Here is a 20,773-nt window from a genome sequence, read left to right as displayed (position 1 = left end):
AATCAATGTCTTAAAGTGGTCCTTGGAATATTTACCAGAAAGATTTTTAAGTTCTCATCACACAAGTGCTTTAAAACTGCTTCAAGATCACTACTTCTTCCATTTCGCCTTTTCTATAACTATGTTTCTTACATGAGGTATTTGTAAAATTAATTTAAAAAAAAAATTGTGGTGAATAAATGTATTGAATTTTGCTTCCATTATTGTGGTATAGTTCAGTTTTAATAGTGTCATTAAATCGGTAGAATATCTTGAGATAAAATTAGCCTACATGAATAAATTTAATCTATCTATCAAGAAAGAGAGCCCCACAATGACGATTACAGGATAACTTGAATATTTATTATAACGCGATTAACATCTCGTAACCAAAACAAGACGAGAAGGAAAGGAAAAAATATACTTATCAAAGGTTGACATCAGCTTGTACACTAACAACAATCTTTAACTCCAACATAACCATCTTGTATATAAGAGGCGATAAACAAAAAAACTGCACCTTCTTCAATGATATGTTAATTAGAGTCATCTTATTAGCATATCATATTAGATATAAGTTCTTGTGTGACTGCATCGAATTAAAGATTCGAAAAATTTGCATTCTGAAGATGCTGCCGATAAAATGGAAGGAAAATTTTGATTTATTCCTAACAGAATAATATGGTGAAAGATCCTAATTCATGAAGTGAAGATGCTTATTCATAAAATTATGATATAAGAATATCAATGAATATAAAGAGAATGCATACACATACTAATTAAGGCAATAGATTAACATTCACTTCTATCTACGCAGAAACACAAATTTATAAATTATGGATAAATTTTGATACAGTTGGTTTTTGAGAATTCTAGCAGTTTTTTAACATGAAATCCGATTTTAAATCTGGAAAATTTGCAATAAAGCTTATTCACTGTTGCAACAAGGGAATGGGGATGATTGCTTTTCGCGTATATGATTTGTTTAAAAAGTTTAAGAGAACAGACTAGTGATGATCTGTTTACTTATTGATTCTGACAATTTTTTAGACATCAGAAGGATTTAGCGTATTGATAGCCCAAATGCCAAATCCATTCAGAGGATGTATGAATGCTTGGCTTCCCAAATATAAGTTAATATGATAATTGTAAAATGAAAAAATAACAGATGAAATTTGTTATATGGACTTAACGTCTAAATTATAATTACTTGCCGAATTTGGAACTAAATCTGTCAAGTGTGACTTTATGTTGGAAAATGCTTCCATAAGCATGCAAATGTCATAACTCAGAAACAGAATGACATAAATATGTGAAACTTGGTATATAAATTTCAACTAAAATTGCAGATTCGTGTCAATTTTTGACTTCATTCGATTGTAAACAATGGGTTCTACCACACATTCGGTTCTTGATTTCTATGGCTAAATGTCAGGAATTAATTACAATAAAAAGTCAAGTATCAGACAATGTATTTAGTAAAAATGTTAAATTCTCTTCAAAGATCAATATTTCGTATCTATTGTTCGCCAATACTATGCAAGGCATTCTTAGCCGTACAATTTTATGCAAGGGAAAGGGGATAACACCTATATTAGAAAGTATGCGAGAAAGTTCTGAGGGACCATTTCAACTGGTTTTTATAAATTTAAAAATGATGATGTCTATAAAAAATTTCAATACTGAACAACACAACACAACAACTCCAATCTCACAATATATTTCAAGGTATATTCATGTCTGGTTGAAGTACGAAGTGTAAAGCAAAAATGGCGAATCAAAGTTCAAAATGATTATTTACAAGAAATATAATCAAGTTAGATTGTTTTTGTTCGGCTTGATTTCCGATTATAAGCAACTTCATTGTGTTCTGCACTTTGAACTATCTAGAAGCAAAGAATTAAAAAAAAAAAAAAAAAAAAAAAAGAGTGATTCAAAGTAAATCAATTGGAACTAAAGTTCATATTCAACTAAACGGTCATAGAAATAGATATTCCATGACAACTCAAGTCAAAATAACAACTCAAATGAAATACTAATTCAAAAAGAAATAAAGAAAAGGTAAAATAAACGTTCCATGATTTTTGTGAAAATGTTAATAGTTTCTTTAACTCCTTAATATTATCAGGAAAAGAAACTCCTTATAATGATACTAGCCACTTTTGCTGACCAATGGCTTCTGCACATAATAATAATCATTCAGTTATTTCTTAATTTTACGCTGATGTAAAAAACATTTTTTCCATTTTAAATAATTTTAAACATAGTCTGCATTAAAAATTAAGAGTTAGATAAGCAAAATAGGTAATCCTGGCAATTAAAAAACCTTTTCATTGTAGAATGCTCTTAATGATGTGAAAAATTAAAAGACTGTATTTCCAAATGATGAATTTTGATTTTCAAAATAAAGAAACTTATACAACAACAACAATAGTTTATAGATTTGATACTTCTGAAATGAAGACATCCAATTGACACAAATACTTACAACGAATTCTTGAAACCAAATGACAAAAAATGAACAAGAACAATCACCAAATAAACTGAAGTATTTCACTAATTTCATAAGAAATATTTTCAATGTATGTGTCAATACGATGTAAAGAGGTATTTTTTATGCTGTTTGAATCAATAAATACAAAAAGGTGTAACTGTAAAAGTATATATACCTAGAAAAAACTTAAAAATTTGAATTTTTAAAATAATTTATTATATTTTATAAAAATAGTTGTGTTCAGCAACAAGCTGTTTGCCTACCACATTAATAGAATTAATTTAATAATGTGCATCAACAAATTTTGATGAAATACATCTTATAACACCGAATGAAAGTCTTTTTTAAAGCTTCTTAAGTCTCCCGCCTGCCTCAAAAGCTTTTAATCAGAGAAGGGATTTTTTTTAAAGAGGTTATTTCAAGATTATTTTATTAAATCTGAGTAATAAACCCAGAAAACTTTCTAAAAATTAAAATTATGTATACTTTTTTTGCAACAGTACATTGATTAACTCAATTTGAAATATAGTACTTTATTTCATTTTATTTTTTTCAACTAGAAGAATATAACAATCTCTAATGGTTTAGAAAACAGCTTTTAGATCATGATTAGAGTGAATACACTGCACAATGATTCCTTAAATATTAGTTCATTTTTACTGAAGTAGCTAGGCAGAAAAATTATTTGAAATCAAAAGGAAACCTTTCTTTCTTACTGCATCATGAAGGATAAAAACGGATTTCTAAGGATTCAATTTAATTTCTATATATCTGGTGTTACAAGATATTAAGATGCAAAGTAAAGACATGAAATAACATTTATTGATAAATGCAAAAATAAAAAAGTATCAAAATATGCAGTTGAAATTCACAAGAAGATATATTCCCCCACTGGTTTTAAGCACTTTGAAAATTATTTATGAAATAATAATAACGAAAAGTATAATTTATTTAAATGCTAATAAAGGTGGAATTGTTCATTTATTCTTTGATGAGCTCTTTTTTTCATCATCCACTAATCCATATTTCTTGTAATAACGCCTTCGAATGTCATTCATCATTTTGCTGTTAATGGCAAGACCCACGCTTTCTGGCAGATATTCAATAATTAACTCCTGCACATAGCCCTGAAAAAAAGTAACATGTATATTTAGCTGATTGTTAATTTGATGCTGCATGATATCAAAAATAAAGGCATAAATAAAACACCAATGGTCATATGTAGATTTTCCGACACAAAGATGCCGCTTACAAATCAGTTGTATGAAACTGTTGCAATTAAAGGAAGACTGAAATTGATTTTTAAAAAAATGTTAAAAAACTAGAAATCAAAGGTTGATTTCTTTTTATTTAAATTAAATGCTGGTATAGTAAGATGATGGATTTTTCATGAAATCGAATCTCAAATTTAAGACTCACTCATAATGTCACTGCATCTTCAGAAAATTAAAAACAACAAAAGTTAAATCTATCTATCTATCCATATATATATATATATATCTATATGTATATATATTGTTATGAATTTGGGGTTCTTTCGATTTGTTAGTCGTTGAAGAAACACAATCAACAGGACTCAGTAACAAATGACGACTTTTATTAGCACGAAGACAAGAATATTCAGACAACAAATACACAGCTGAACATAAGCAATACGCAGCACACAAAAACAAATAGTAGGCCACAAGTAGTAATCAGTAGTAAACAACAACAACACACAAAGTGGTCAGACAGAATTTTGCCAGAGGAGGAAACCTACATAACTATACTCTACGATCTCTTCAAACACCTGCATTTCTCCAGTATCTCCATGCTTTAACTGTATCCAACTGCTGACTCACTACTACACGACTGGCTACTCTACACATAACTCAATGCTGCTTCTATAATAAACACCAGAATTCAGTAAACGCTTCAGCTCCACACAATGCTTATGCTTTGCCATTGACTTGCTATGTGATTCTAAATCTTCCGGCAACTCTTTCCACGATTGTTTTCAGTGTAAACTACCACCCGGGTAGAAAATGTTCTGGAACAATCAGGTATATCTTGGTTCCTATTGGCTTTATCACCAAAATTCTGGAAGATTAAAGTACTATCTATTTTGTCACTAAATGGTCGACAAGCCCTGAAAGATTGCCGATTCAGCATCCAACAGAGTTCACCGTGAACTAACTAACCATGTTTGATTTGAACTAATCATGTTGCGAAGCAACATTACAGATTTGTAACAATATCAATGAGAACATTTGCCTCATTTCCTAAAGATGCAAGACTCTTTTACAACAAATGATATTCACTGTAATCATTTGTCTAATTTGAATAATTTATTTTTTAATTTTTAATAAAAAAAAGATCTATAGGGAGATGAATATTTCACTTCTTCCATCATTCTCTCACCCCTCTTTGAGTAGCATGATCTGTCTACAAACTTATCTGAAACTTTCACCCTTCCTGCAACATAAGCTTCAAATTCTGTTAAAATTGTTTAATGATGGTATAAGAAGATAACTTGAACAAAGCATTATATAAATTTTTGAATAAAGAATAATTATAGATTCTAGTTTGATTTGGGGTTTTTTAGAGCAAGAGCTATATATCTGTGCATGTTGCACCAAATTAAGAGGGATTCCATTTCAATAAAAGTGTAAAATTAATATGTAAAAAAAATCAATTTAAATATATGGGTTTAAAAAATCGACGGATTTTAAAAAACTATAATATTTTAATCTGTACACAAAGAAATGTAATATTTTTCTTTTACGAAGTGTCAAAATATGGATGCAAAGTCAAAAATAAAAGAAATTGCATTATATGTCAAATCAATATGAATAGCAACATAAATATTAAAAAAATATATTAATAAATTTGTCCAAATGTTTAAGTAACTTCAAACATCCATCTAACTCAGACTTTTAAAGTTATCAATGAGAGACATATATAATTTCAAAATGGTTTTTCATTCTGGTACAGATTTAAACTGACAACATTCATCAAACTCACAAGTGTGAATAATTTTTTCTATTTTTTTAATTTTCTTATTTAGAACATTATATAAATGTTTAAAATAATTAAATATTTAATAATTAAAAATTAATCATTAAATATCATAGATATTTAATAAATATTTAAGAATAATATTAATAATTAAAAAATTCTTATAAATAAATTTCCAAGTTTAGAAATCAAAAGTTGTTGTTTACACAAAAGACCAAATGAAACAAGATAACTGAAATTTTCTTCATAATAGATTTGATAAAATGTGATTTTGCTTTTCATCAACTTTAATTCAAAAATTATAAAACAGCTTTAAGATTTCAGCACACATACTTGTAATTTGTGAACAGGATACCCATAGGTTTGAGTTTCCACTCCTACTGTCTTCATAGCCCACTTTACATAAGCCTTGGCAGTACAGGTGGTAAAACTAGGTCTCATTTTGGACATGTTAGTTGACACAAATCCAGGGAGTACAGACTAGAATATATACATTAAAAAAAAGTTATTAGAAAAATCTAATCACAATTTTAAAAAAACAACAACAGTGAAACAATTTTTTAAAAATGATTTATATATAAGAAGCTAAATATAAATAAAATAAATCTGATATTTAATGCATTCACATAGTTCATTTATTTACATACATTTTTAATATTCTTGCTACAAGCAACATAGAAATGAGGCTCAGTTAGTTATTAAATGTGTTTTTATAGGCTACGTTGTTATATATGTATAACGTTCCATATAAATAGCAATTTGTTCAGTTACAAAAAAATCTGGATTAATATCCAAGCAACAAGCAAACAGCAATTTGATATAGACAAATTGATTCTGGTTAGAAGCTTAATTTTATCCATGACAATTCTAATTCTGAGCTAACTTTAATAAGATTTATGCCATGTTCTAAAGTGACAAGAGTACTATTTTGGCATATATGTTGTACCAATGAATAGCAAATAGATGACAAGATGGCATTCAAGCCACCAATATCCCCACAGTCCAAATATCCATATACCATAACAAAACAGCATTAGACCCATGGCTTTAGATTCAATGTACATCGTTTTCATGGGATCTTCTAATGAATCAAGTCTGTGATCGTCTGCTCCAGAAGCCAGAATTACTAGGTTCTTAAGATTCAATTCTGTTCTGAAGACTTTAAGAGCAAAATTTAAGAAAGCATCTTTAAAAAAAAATAAAGAAGTTTTCTGAAATTTCTCAGTAACAAATTTTACTCAGGAAATTTTTAAAATTTTCTTTCTGTTTTTTTTTTTACTGCTAAATATACGAGTCAGATTGTTTATCCTCAAACTACCAGTAAAATTAAATATAACAAAGACAATTTCAATTATGACACATTACTGCACAATTCAAATTGTATATTATATATATATATATATATATATATATATATATATATATATATATATATATATATATATATATATATATATATATATATATATATATATATATATATATATTTTGTATTAATGATATAAATCTTGGAAAATCTAAGAAAATGACTGCTGAGAGATTACTTGAATAATAATGCCTTTCTTTTGATATTCTTCTTGTGTTGCTTTGGAAAAATAATTCACAAACACCTAAAAAAGAAAGCAAGGATAAAATAACAATTTTATATTCAAAATAATCTAAAATTATGGGAGCATTTTCATTTCGAAGGTTTTTTAAGAACTGTTATTAATTTTTAATTTAGTAAAGTTTTTGTATTTTTATATCAGTAATTACACTGAAACAGATAACAATTAGTAAATTAAATTTGCCAGTGCTTAATTTGTGCTAATACTCTGAAATCTTTGTATTTTTCCTGCACATATATAATTAAATAAAAATTACAGTTTTGCAGCAAAAATATTCAAACTTTTAACTTAAATCTACATACAAAAATCATATAGTTGGTAATTTTTTACTTAGCCAAAACCAATTGAAATAGAAGTTGTAAACACCATTTCTTAGGTAAGGCATATTAAATTTGTCAAAAAAAAAAAAAAAAAAAAAAAAAAAAAAAAAAAAAACTACTATTTTGATGCAAAAAAAAAAAAAAAAAAAAAATAGAAAACCCCAATTAAATAAATGTTGCAACTAAAAAAATAACTAACTTCAGACTTAAATCTTAAATTTCTTAAATGAATGAGAAACAGGTAATGTCATCTTAATCCATGAACTTTAATTAAAACAAACACACTTGTAGTTATTTTTCTTAATTTAACTTATTTTTTAGATTTTAATTTATAATTCCTTACTGAAATTTTTTTTCTTAAACTCAATATCAAATTTCACATTTAATATGGTATCACAAAATAATTAAATAATTACATTCTAAAATATTGTATTATTATTAAGAACAAACAAGTGTATGAAATTTTGAAACTCCAATACATTAAGACATACACTCAGTAGCAAAATTTCATCTTTATAAATATATAAAAATCATGTTAAATAAAAACGTATAAAGAGTGGGGGGGGCAACCAATCAAAGTATGATCGCCTCTATTATTCAGAAAAGAACCAAATATGTAATCTTCAACAGATTAAATGATTAAACTAATGAGAAAATCATTCCCTTCTAAATTGGTTTCATAAAAAGTTTCGATTTGAATATTTGATATATATTGGAAAATGAAGTGCTAACAAAACATTTGTAACACCTAAAACAAGTAACATTTTGTGAGAATATTTATAATTGAGGATAACTTTTATTTAATAAAAAGAAAAGTTTCCTTTATCATTTAAGGAAGAACAACTAGTAGCAGCATATCATTAATAATATTTGAGGTAACCACACATTCAGCCTTTAATAAAGATTCTATTTCAAATACACTCTCTCTGTGTGTATATATATATATAAAAGCTTTAGTCATGATTATTACTTTTTATTATCTTTAAGGACCTAAAAATTTCTATCAATTTTAATGAATGCACCATTAATTATAATATTTTTGGTGGTACAATTTTTACATAAAATATTTCAATAAATGTGAAATATTGCCACTTTTAACTCTCTCGCTGTGTCATTTATCAAAATATGTTTTTAAAAAATTGCGAAACGCTTCCTGCCAGACATCTTCGAGCTTTGAAAAATGTTGCCAAACAAGCTTGTATATTTTGTGAATCAAGGACAACTAATGCTATCTGTTAACTCAGATATGAACGAAACCAGAAAAGTGAAATGACACCATGAGCGGGAAAAGAACAGGCTGCACAGCTAAATAGACGAAAATATGCATCTCAGCAAAAATCACGGGTTTGCTCAAATTTTGCTAATTTTACTTTGCCAGTGGAAATCGGGGGTGACGCAGCGAGAGGGTTAATATTTTGTTTCATATTAGGATATATGATGAAACATATTTTTGACTCATTTATGTGGTACAAAATTTTAAAAGTTTGATAACAACTGCTCTGACTTAATCAATGCATATTTATAAATATAAAATATTGTTACGAATCTGTAAAGTTGCTTCCCAGCAGAGTTATTTCCACTGAAGGAAAGGCAGTTTTACGGTCAGTTATATTGGATATTGATCGGATGCCTGACAATTGATCTCCGAGCTTGGCTACAAAGTGGATGATACAAGAAGATTCAGGAATTTTGGCAATAGGACTAATAGGAGCCGAATTACGCTTGATTGTTCGAACTCCTTGTATGCCCTACTCTGGAAGTCTATAAAAAACCGACTATCCAAGCTGAAATCAGTCATATAGAGTCGTCTAGTTAGTCAGCTGAGAATTAGTTGGATCATTCCAGTGAAGCGCAAGCACTGAGTGGAGCCCAAGCAATTAGGAGATTGAGAATTGAGCTGTGCGCTGAGTCTTGGAGGCAAGTATTGAAGCAGCAACGAGTCGTGTGTTGAGTAACCAATCGTTTAGTAGCGAGTTGGCAGTTGGGTACAGATAAAGCGAGGAGACAGTGCAGAATGCAGGCATTTGGCGAGACCTTAGTGAATAAGCACGTAGATTCCCCCCTCCTGTTGAGTTCTGTCTGGCCGCTTTGTGTGTTGCGATTTTAAATTACTACTTGAGGGCTGCTGTTTATTGCTTGTGTTTGTCTCGGCAGTGTTTTGTCATCTGTATATTCATGTCTTCATGTTAATAAACATCGTTATTTGTTATTGAGGTCTGTTGACTGTATTGCATCATATACCAACTACAAGCAAATCTGTCATCGATTTTTAGTGGAATAATAATTTTTCATTACAATATTGTTTACAACATGTTTTTCAAACTCCTTATTAGAACAAAAATCCTTTACCTTGCTGGCACTATATATGCTTAATAAAGGAACAGGTGACAGAGCAGACAGAGATGAAACATTCAGAATGACGCCTTTTCCCAATCTTTCCATAATAGGTAGAGCAATTAATGTCATCTGAAACAGTTCATAATATATTACATAAAACAATGAATATTTTCTATATAAATTAATTAACTCAAATATTTGTAATAAAATATAACTCACACAGAATTTATAATTATTAATAACCGTTAAAAATAAGAAAAATGGAAAAGTTCTTGCTTTGATGTCACATTTTGAAACAATATGAATTGTCGTTAGTACTGCATTTTGATATAAGTGCAATTCAGAAATGAAATGTGTTACTTTCATTTGCAGGAAATTATATCGCAAACATTCAAATTGTTGCTCTTACCTAAAATTATATTTAAAAAAAATCGTTCTTAAATTTTTATGATTCATGTTATTAGCCCAAACTGCCACACCACACAAATGAAAGAACATTTGATGTTGATATAGTGATATTTCAGTAGAAGTGGATAAAGAACTAACAACCTAGCCTGACATCAAGGCTGTTGTTAGTGACAACAAAGCAATGATAATGCTTTAGTTTGCAACAGATATTTCACATTCAAGGACAAGAACTAACATCCTTCAGGTCTGAAAATGAGATTGCCACCAATGGCCATAAAGCATTGATAATGCATTAATCTGCACTGGAAACTACATATATAAAAAAATATCACAATAAATATATTAAGCTTTCATAATACTACCTTCTAATATATAAAAAATAGTTTCAGATAACTGAAATGATCTTTTAATCAAGTAAAGTTGATATTTGTTTGTTCTTATTTATAATGTGTTGATCAATAAAAAAGTTCATTCACCCCAAATGATAATAAATTATATGTGTATTTTGTGTGGCTGTTGAAACTCCAAAGAACAGGCTACTGAAGATAAACTAGTTGCCAGATTTGGCACAAATATACTTTAATTGATGAAAATGCACACTTTGGAGCCATTTTGTCAAAATTTTAATTAATTTAAAATAAATTATTTCCTTTGGAGTAATAACTTAAAAGCCAGTTAAACATTAGTCAAAAGTTAGTTAGTTAAACATTTTTCAATAAAAAGATTATCACATCAAAATAATTTTCAGTGAATCTTAAAATTTATCTTTTGAACTATATAATTTTAGTTGTAAAGTTGTTTTTTTTTTTTTTCTCACTGGAATGCGAATGTTTTTTTTTTTTTTTTTTTTAAATATGCATATTTTGCAACAATATTTTCATTATTTAGATGAAAATGAAACTTTTTCCATTGTTCCTAAAAGCATTTATCAAAATATTTTCTTCCATATTTGCAAACTAAAAAATGAAAGCAATGTTGCAATAAATATATTTTGACATTGCAGCAGCTAATATGTTCTATCTTATTTTATTTCATTATTTTTCATAGAATCTATCAACGAAGCCCATTTAATATATTATTGAAACATTATACTTTATCATCATTTTCAATTTGACAAACATGCTGCTATGCTTAACAATAAAAGTAAAATATTCTTTACCATTTTAATGTTGAAACAAACTGAATATTTTAATGAAGAATTAGAATTCAAGTCTACAGTAACACATAACACAATATAATTACATATTAGATGACATAAATGGTTACATTTTTCAAGCAAATGTGATGTCATAAGATTTGATTATATAAGGGAGATCCATGAAAATAAACAAGACAGGTATAAGGCAACTAAATTAACATAACAAATATCTATTGCAATGCTCATGTCTGTCTTCCAGCTGAATAAATTCAAAAATAAGTTATGTAAAAGATATTTTATTGAATTTAATATTTTCAACAATTTGGCTGATCACCAAAAGTAGCTGATGTGGATATGGTAACTGAAATAGTAACTGCAACTGTTCAAATAAATTAATAATATACAACTTTAATAGCTGATTGACTGACTTATTCACATTCAGAATGGCTGGGTGTGAAATTTATTTGACAGTGGAAGTGAAAATCTTGGATTATTTCACATCTTAAAATAAATGTATGCAAAATAACAAAGTAAGATAGATTTGTTTTTATTTTAATTCCGTATCTTTGAAATTATGTTTCCAACCAGAATGAGATACAGATGAAATAGTACATTTACAGATTTGACAGTATTTATTGAAAGTGTGCATTATATGTTTATACCTTACCCTGAAGAATCAGAAACATTCAAAACTCTTATTCAAAGAATTGGAATGAACTAAATTAAGTATCAAAATATTAATTTATGACTGATTCAGGAATACAAATTCTATTATCAAAAGATTATTTATGCATTTGATTAAAAGAATGAAATGAATTCACGTTGACAAAAAGAATATTATAACGAAACTTGTTCTAACCTGACGCATACTGAATGGCACAGTGGTAGAATGCTATGAGCTGAAAGCAGCAGTTCGCAAGCAGCAGTTGTCTAAAAATTGTTTTGTTATTGGTCTACTTTCTGTTATTTCTCGTTTTTCTAGAATATTCCTGCATCTTTCTAAATCTCGAAGATTCGAGTCATTTCATCTTGCAGATAAAAACAGATGTAAGGTATAGATCTTTGAATAAAGTCTCAAGATTAGCGAGTGTTATTTTTGATTTTAGTTAACACACAGTTTATCTACACTAACTTCATCTATGCGACAATACAATCATTTTATTATGTTGGTATAAGGAAAACAAATAACACTATTATATTAGCTTAAAAAATTATCACTCATCCTTTTTGATCCTTCGTCTTTCAAAATTAAACTACTATAACTTTCACACTTAAATGTTTCCTATAAGTTTTGAAAGTCTCTAAACTCCTGACTTATTGTAGTTATATTAAGATCTTATTATAACACATATTTAGTAATATTTTTTTATGAATTATCTTTCAAAATGGTATATTCTTCTCCCTAATAGCCCATACAAATTAGGGTGAAATTGCTAAATTATATAAAACATTTGCTTCAAATCAACATTGTTATTACTTCATTCATTATTACTATTACATCAATTAATCCATATAAAATATTTATTATCTATATATTAATCTACCTTTTATCTGTGGAAAAAGTAGATATTAAAGTAAACTGAAAAGTGAAATATTAAATTCATTTATTTTACAAAAAATCAAATAAGATATTTATCTTCTACTCACCCTTATACAGGACACCATGTTAGCTTTGATGAGATTGTCAGAAAACTAAAAGAAAATTAACATTGTAATATTAAAAGAAAAGCATATCCTACATTATGATTTTAAGTTACAAAATTGATTCATTACTAAACTGCACCAACATCCTATTCATTGATATCTATTTATTATAACATTACTTTTTTTTTCACTTAATTTCATAATGAGTATGATATTTTCCTTTACAGTTTATGTATATGCATAAATTCATGGAAACTATAACATGCAGTTATGCAAATGCAATTATGAACAATAACAAAATATATGCATTTATGATAATAACATAAAATTTATTGATACATCATTCTTTTATTTAATCAATTTTCAAAAATTACAAACCTTTTCTGCATTAGGAATTTTAGTAAGATATTCTGCATACTGATAGCTCATTCCAACATTGTTAACTGAAAACAGTTAAAAAATAATTATGTTAAGGTTTAAGAATTATAAAATTATATGTTCTTTAAATTTAAAAATATATAAAGAAAATAGAAGATGCATCTTAAGAACAGAATATAAAATTATTAATTATTTCTAAAATTGCATTTTTACAGTGTTAAAAATGATGAAATGCAAATCCTAACAAAAAAAAATAAAACTTCTTGACATTCCCCCCCCATCTTACCATTTGAGTTTAGGTTTTCCAAAAACAGTTAAAAAAAGTCCATAATTTACTTTTCATATAATTCACTTATATTATATATAATTCTCTCTCTCTCTCTCTCTCTCTCTATATATATATATATATTGTGTAAGTGGTTGTGTATTAATTTTTTTAATTGTTAGAGACCATTTTTATTGCATTACTTTTACAAAAGTAGCACCCAACGAGTTAGGCCCAAGTCTTGCTGTTGGTTTCGTGCTTTAAAAAAAAAAAAAAATCCCCCAGAAAAGGATATTATAGGTATGAACCACCAGTTCATTTAGTAATTTTTTAGGAAACCATCCCTGGATTTCGGTAGTGAGACACCCTCTCTCCATCTGTAATAAAGTCCGGAAGTTGCCGATAAGTGGTTTCGAATAGTCACAAGTAAAAACCTTAAACCGGCTTTTACTTAATTAAACTAAAAACTGAATAATTTAATTATTAAATCTTACCACAGCTGTCAATCAATTACGACAATCACAGTTGAAAGATGGTAATTTTCGAAAGATAATTGAAGCTTTTGAGAGTCCAGAGAAAGAAGTGGACTATGCAACCTGGTCTGGAAGAGGATACATTATGAATAGAGGAGTGCTGTACCGATATTTCCCTGACTCAGAAGAAGAAGCGCAACTAGTTATACTCCAGCAAAGAAAAAAAGAGACTTTGAAAGAATGCCATGATTCACCCATGGCAGGCCATTATGAATCTGAAGGAACTCTACATCGTATATTAAAATGACACTACTAGGTTGGAATGAGAAAAGATATAGCGTCCAAAGTCTGTCCAAAATATTGTCGCTATAAAGCCTCAAATCAAAAGCCAAGGCTACTTCAAATTCCTGTCTGTGCTCACCGCTTTGAGACCTTGTCAACTGACCTTTTCGGTCCCCTTTCTGAAACACTAACTGATGAAAAATGGATCTTTATTGTGCAAGATTATGCCACCAAATGGACAGAACTATTTGCCTTAAAGGAAGCGACAGCCAAAGAATGTGCAATGACTCTTTTGGAAGAAGTAGCCCTTCGATTTGGGTAACAAAGAAAAATACTAAGCGATAACAGCGTCCAGTTTACAAATGCTGTTATGCAACAACTATGCTATGTCTTAGATATTGATCAAAACTTTACTCCAGTCTATCACCCAGTCTAACTCAGTTGAGAGAAAAAATAGAGATTTAAAACCTCGCTTAGCAATACTTGTTGGGAATAACCATAAGGCATGGAAAGATAAATTACCCTTCATAAGATTTGCATGAGAATTACGGAATGTGGGTGTTGTAAAACATGATATAAAGTCTGTTATTCAAAACGAAAATTTTGTTCCGGAGATTACTCCATATTTAAAAAGTTTTGAAAGAACTGTACAACAAGTACGAGAAAGAGTGGAGTTACACCAAGATTGCAAAAGCCTTATGCTGACAAGAGAAAACAAGAGAATCCAAAATTTTGTCCTGGAGACAAAGTGTGAGCAACATTGCATCCAGTGAGCGAATCCTTCACACAAATGGTATACAAAATCTTGATTTTTGAGAAGCTCCTTGTGATTTGGGCTTCTATATTAGGATCCACTAGATAAAGATCGGTGGATTTCCGGCGCGATCCAGGAGTAGCCGTTTAGAGCTAACAACCTGTTAGCGTTTTTTTTTTTTTTTTTGTGACTTATTCTCTGATTTTATCAAGGGACTATTACGTGATTGAATTGTTATTTGATTTTTGTAAATAATATTAAACCAGATGAGAACAGTTATTTTTTGTAAATGCATAAAGCTGTAAATAAAAGAATTATTATAAATTGATGCATCTCTCTTATTTGGTTGGTCTTGGCCAAGATATTACAACATGCTGCTTGTGACTTAAAAGGATTCCCTCATATCTTGAAAGTTTTAAATAATGGGGGGGGAGAGGAGGGGAGAGATACTGACTTTAATACACACTTACAATGAAGATGATTCAAATATTTATCTGGCAAAATATGAAGGTCCTAATTCAATTTAAAAGGCAATTGAATTAGAGTGATGAAGATCCCACTATAATGGTTTTTTTTTCCTTAAAAATAAAATTTCTGCCACAAACCGTGAAACTGCTAATGAACAGAAAATATTCAACGACAGAAATGTTTTAAAATGTATGCGATTCCATAATGCTTGTGCTACTACCAATCAAAATGGTCACAAATTTGAAAATAAGAATTAAATTATTACAGCTTATGATTTAATAACATCGCTATAATTATCAACAGAACAATGTCCTTGCACCCCAAACTTCAAAAATGCCAGAGGAGGAAAGAATTTTTATTTCTTTTATGTGTTAGAAATTTTATTTAAAAAAAAGGAGGTGGAGGAAATTAAATTTTACTAAAAGTATTTATCTATTTCACTGTGTAAGTCCATTTGTAGAGAATATAACTTGAAGAACATAAAACACAAGAAAAAAGTTATTCAATACGATACTTTCTCTAATAGCATTGAAGGTTCAGAGGTGATGCATATAAGTATAGTAGTCAATTTAAACAAACCAGACAGCTCTTTTAAGAGACAATAAATAATAAGAGTAGTCTTTTTTCAACATCTATTATAATTTTACAACTAAAACAGGATTAAATTAAATATTAATAAATTGAGCTACTAAAAAAAAAAAAAATCAAAACTTGATTGTAGTTGTACCTTTTTCTTTGTTTTTACAAGAACAAGAAACACATAGCCTAGAAACTTAAGCCAAAATTAATTTTGTATTGGCAACTTTGATAATTAAAAATTACTTAAGACTTCTAGATGATATAACTGTCTGAGAATCTTCTCATCGGATTGTATATAGTCACAACTGTAATAAACTTTGAAATCTGCTCCTATCACGGTCTGAAACATCTTAATTTCTGTGTAGTTCTTTGTTTTTTCAAAATAATATAATTTTACAGATAAGGTCATTGACACAAACTAAGTAGCAATGCTGATGGTATTTCAGATTAAAAAATTTTTTTTTTAATAAATGTATTTAAATATAAACTAATCTGTTATGTTAGAATCAGATAAAAACTACTTATCTATTGATACTTCATTCATCTTTGTAGAGTTTGTTGGGATGAACAATATAAATAATATATATGAAAATACTTTAAAAAAACTTTTTATTATTCAAAATTAAAATTTTTACGAGCCTGAAATTAATATGTGCATCATCATTTGAGATTAATATCTATATGCTTTACTATGTGTATATTATAAATAAACAAAAATATTATTACCTAATACACCAATGTCCAAATCTTCAACTTCTTTTCGAATCTTATCATAAATAACTGGTTCATCCGTGATATCAACAGCTACTGTCTTGGTTTTTACAGAGTATTTCTTTTCTAAAGGAATAAAAAATAGATAGATTTTACCAAATATTTACGAAAATGTGTTTTTAATCAGAAATTGCTGTAATGAATATAACTACAACAAATAAAAACTACTGAAAGACTTTTTAAATAATAATTTATTAAATAACAAGTCATTCACCTAAAGTAGATATTTTTTGATTCCTCATTTTTGGTTTTTTTATTCAGCAAATTTTAAGTATAAATACCCAACAAAGCAAACGTTGAATGCATTTATTAAATGCAGATATTTACAATGAATTTAGAAATAAATTATTTTTCTCTTTTAATTGAACTTTTAGTACACTGAATTTCTCGGGTCCTACATTTTTCATTTTCAAATATTTCTTAAGATGATGAAATAACCCTTTCAGTATTAAACTCATTTGATTCTTTCAATCATGTAAAACTAAAATTTTTACTTTAAACACAATGTAAATATGATAAGGAGGTACAAAGTTCCACTGCACTAAATAAAATATTATAGTATATTATAACTATGATTAATTTAGTTTTTCAATATGGCATGGACAAAATAGAATATAAATTTTTTTCAATATATTAATACTAAACACCACTGGTAATTCGATTGTTCATCTGGATAATTGCCTTTTCTGGTTTTTTTTAAAATACTAAAGTGAAAATAGCATATATATTTAAAACTTAAGCTTTGCTCTATGAAGAGACTAAAAAAATTTATATAATAACATTTTTCTATCTATGCTTTTGATGAAAAAAAAAAAATCTTTTTAAAAATCAACTGCAATTCGTAAAGTACTTACTCATAATTAAATTTTGCAGAGCAAAATTAAGAGGTAAAAATGTCATTATTTATATTAGAAAAAATAATAATAAGATACATTAAAAAACAAAAGAAATAAGCTTAAAAATTAAATTTTCAAAGATATTACTAAGAAAAATATTTAAAAAATCATTTTTAAAAATCAAACAATTATACAAACAATAAATTTTGTAAAGAGTAAAGTTTTGATTTATTATTTCTTAGTAAAGATATCTATCTGAAAGAAAAAAAAATCAATTATTACTGTTGCAAATTAAAATGAAACTACTAAAAATTTCTAATTAAAAACTTAAAGTAACATTACATTATAAAAAGTATCAAAACCAATTTGAAAATGGTACAAGAAAATATCTCAGTATGTAAAACCTTATTGTCATCAAATGAACTCGTAAAAGAATATTTTAAAATGTGAAAATCAGTGAAAAGTTAAGATGTGTAAAGGTAAACTTTGTTAATTGCAGTTTTAATAATGATTTGAAAAACAAAGAATAGTTCGATTTTCATTGTAACTATAAAATGTAGCTGTGCAAATCACATTATATAAATACATTAACCACCTTAGGCGGCCAATTAGTATGCCCCGTTTAATACTTGCTAAAATGTTCAATTAAATATTTCACATAAATTGGCCTCTTAATAACTTTTTCAGCAAAATATTTTTAAGCTTCGATTCTTGATTATTGTAAAATTCATACTATTATAGAAGCCATGTGCTGTTCCATTCATTGTACTATGCATCTCTAATTTTCTATTAAGTCCTGTAAAATATGAACTTATATTGAAGCAGATGTAATTAAACAAAAACAAAAACTTTATTGCTGAAACCAAACATTTTTAAAAATACGAGAATAGAATACAGAATGTTAAGTATTGAAATTTCATGTGAACTACAGAATTTTTTTTTTTTTTAATAATTTATCCGATACCTCAAAGAATTATTTAATAAAAATTTATCTTATTCATCCTAAAATTCAGTTTTAGTTTATTTATAAAAGGATTTAAATGATGTAAGTATTTTATTTTGTATCAGTCAATGTAATTCTGAAAGAATTATGAATTCTAAATTTTATAGTCCTTTGACCTAAAGAATCCTGTTCAGTAAAATATTCTTGATGCTCCGAATTTTCATTAAATAAATTACATTTTAAAAAAAAACGTTTCTTTCTTCTGAAATTGAGTAATGAAATTTTGAATATCACTATTTTAGGACAGTCAACAATTTCATAATTTTAGACTAATCAATCTTATGGTACTGCCACTGAATGGCGAGATTAATGGAGTGGTCTAAAATCATACACTTTTGCAAGTCAGTAATATTTAAATTTCCACAAATCACTAAGTTTTGGTTGTAAAGAATGGATCTTTACCTTTATTTAAAATGTTGGTGTTTCAAGAATATCTTACTAAATATGGCTCAAAGGACCAGGAATATATCAAATTTGTCATTTATCAGAACATTTATTAACCCCTAACTGCATAAAGCAATATTCTTTACTAAATACAGATCCTTTTTCCTACTTTATATATACATGCCTAAAATTAATTGTTTAGGAATTAGGTCATATAATCTGATTAGAGCAGACATCATGTATAACATCACCCCCCCCCTCCCCCCACCACAATTTTAAATTCAATTAATAATACAGATATTTCAAAAATTCACAGAAATCAGTTTCTTGCACTTATCTTTCCAGAAAATACCCCTTTCATGTTTATTTCATATCTTATTGACACAAGTTGAAAATGCACTTTTCTAGCATTAATTTGCAGTAAGAATCTTTTAATTTGAGTATTTACGTTGGTAACATGTTGATAAAAGCTAATTTTTCTGAAGCATGAATAATGTGCTCAAGCAAGTTGAATTTAATTTTTATTTTGTGTGAGCGAAAAAAATTGTTGGAAAATATACTTAAAGGATTTTTTAAAAATAGAATCTTAATACATATGTTAAAAATTATAATTGAAAAGACAATTTTTTGAATATTAAGATGATACATAATTCATTTTTTACTCATTCAGTATTTTCGGATATTATAGCGGGAAATTTGTTTAATTTTTATTAAAACTTCAAAAAAGAATAATTAACGCTGCACATTTCCACTTTCCAAACCTTTTATGTTCCAAGTTTAATAGCTCTAAGTACGAAGGCCTAGCTTGTAGAATGGCAACACATATCTTCATAATAATTAAAATTATGTTTTAAATTTAAAATGGTGAAAAAATACATTTCTACAACTATGTTTTTAAAAATTAAATTTTTATAAAAGACAAATTTTGAAAAAAAAAAAATTGTTCAGAGATGCACGAATGATTGATATTAGTAATATGAGGCACCTCCTAGTGCTTGCTCGAAAGTTCAACACTGATTGTCACGCCCCACCCCACCCCACCCCTAAAGTATATTTGAACCAAATTTGACATTTCTATGTTTAAAAGTCAGCCTTGCACAGAATCAACATACATTGGATTTTAGTATTAATAGAAACAACACATTCTTTGATCAAAATCAAAATTTCTTGTAACTAATGATAAAATTGAAGAACCCGGTTTACTCAACCATCTATTTATAGTTAAGTTACTCCAGTTACCAATATTGAGTTATAATCATAAAATTCAGCCACGATATGCATATTTACGAACCAACAAAAAATTTTCTAAAATCATTTAAAATCTAGCAAAAGACTTTTTTTTCCTATTTTGCAAGGAAGCTGTAAACAAGAGTTATTTAATATTTTCAATAATAAATAAAGATAGTGAACTGTTTACTATAATATCACTTTTAAGAGCTTCAGGTTTTTGGATTTATGCTGATTATGATGACTGTTCAAATTCCTACTTTTCATTTTCCATATTTTTAATGGCAATATATTAATTCAAAAATAAACAAAGAAAGGAGTATTTTATACTAATATACAATTTATCTATATTTATAATAAAGTTAATGTGTGTATGTGCTTTGGCGCTCTACAGGCCAGACCGTTTGACTTACAGTTACCAAATTTGGT

General features: G+C 27.7%; 1 protein-coding gene across 1 annotated transcript in view; it reads right to left on the bottom strand.

Annotated features, from left to right (window-relative positions):
- Nucleotides 1–3,273: 3,273 nt before the first annotated feature.
- LOC129963300 (very-long-chain 3-oxoacyl-CoA reductase-like) overlaps nt 3,274–20,773 on the bottom strand; it is a 39,034-nt gene continuing 21,534 nt past the window's right edge. Inside the window, exons 4-10 of the mRNA XM_056077585.1 lie at nt 16,850–16,960; nt 13,303–13,367; nt 12,928–12,972; nt 9,747–9,863; nt 7,015–7,080; nt 5,804–5,950; nt 3,274–3,600 (exon numbers count right to left, since the gene is read on the bottom strand). Of these exons, the coding sequence (XP_055933560.1) occupies nt 3,451–3,600; nt 5,804–5,950; nt 7,015–7,080; nt 9,747–9,863; nt 12,928–12,972; nt 13,303–13,367; nt 16,850–16,960 (701 nt within the window). The 3' untranslated portion in view covers nt 3,274–3,450. The remainder of the gene's footprint in view (nt 3,601–5,803; nt 5,951–7,014; nt 7,081–9,746; nt 9,864–12,927; nt 12,973–13,302; nt 13,368–16,849; nt 16,961–20,773) is intronic.

Source organism: Argiope bruennichi, chromosome 3 (genome assembly GCF_947563725.1).
Source record: "Argiope bruennichi chromosome 3, qqArgBrue1.1, whole genome shotgun sequence".
NCBI lineage: Eukaryota > Metazoa > Arthropoda > Arachnida > Araneae > Araneidae > Argiope > Argiope bruennichi.
This window is presented reverse-complemented; position numbering and strand designations above follow the sequence as displayed.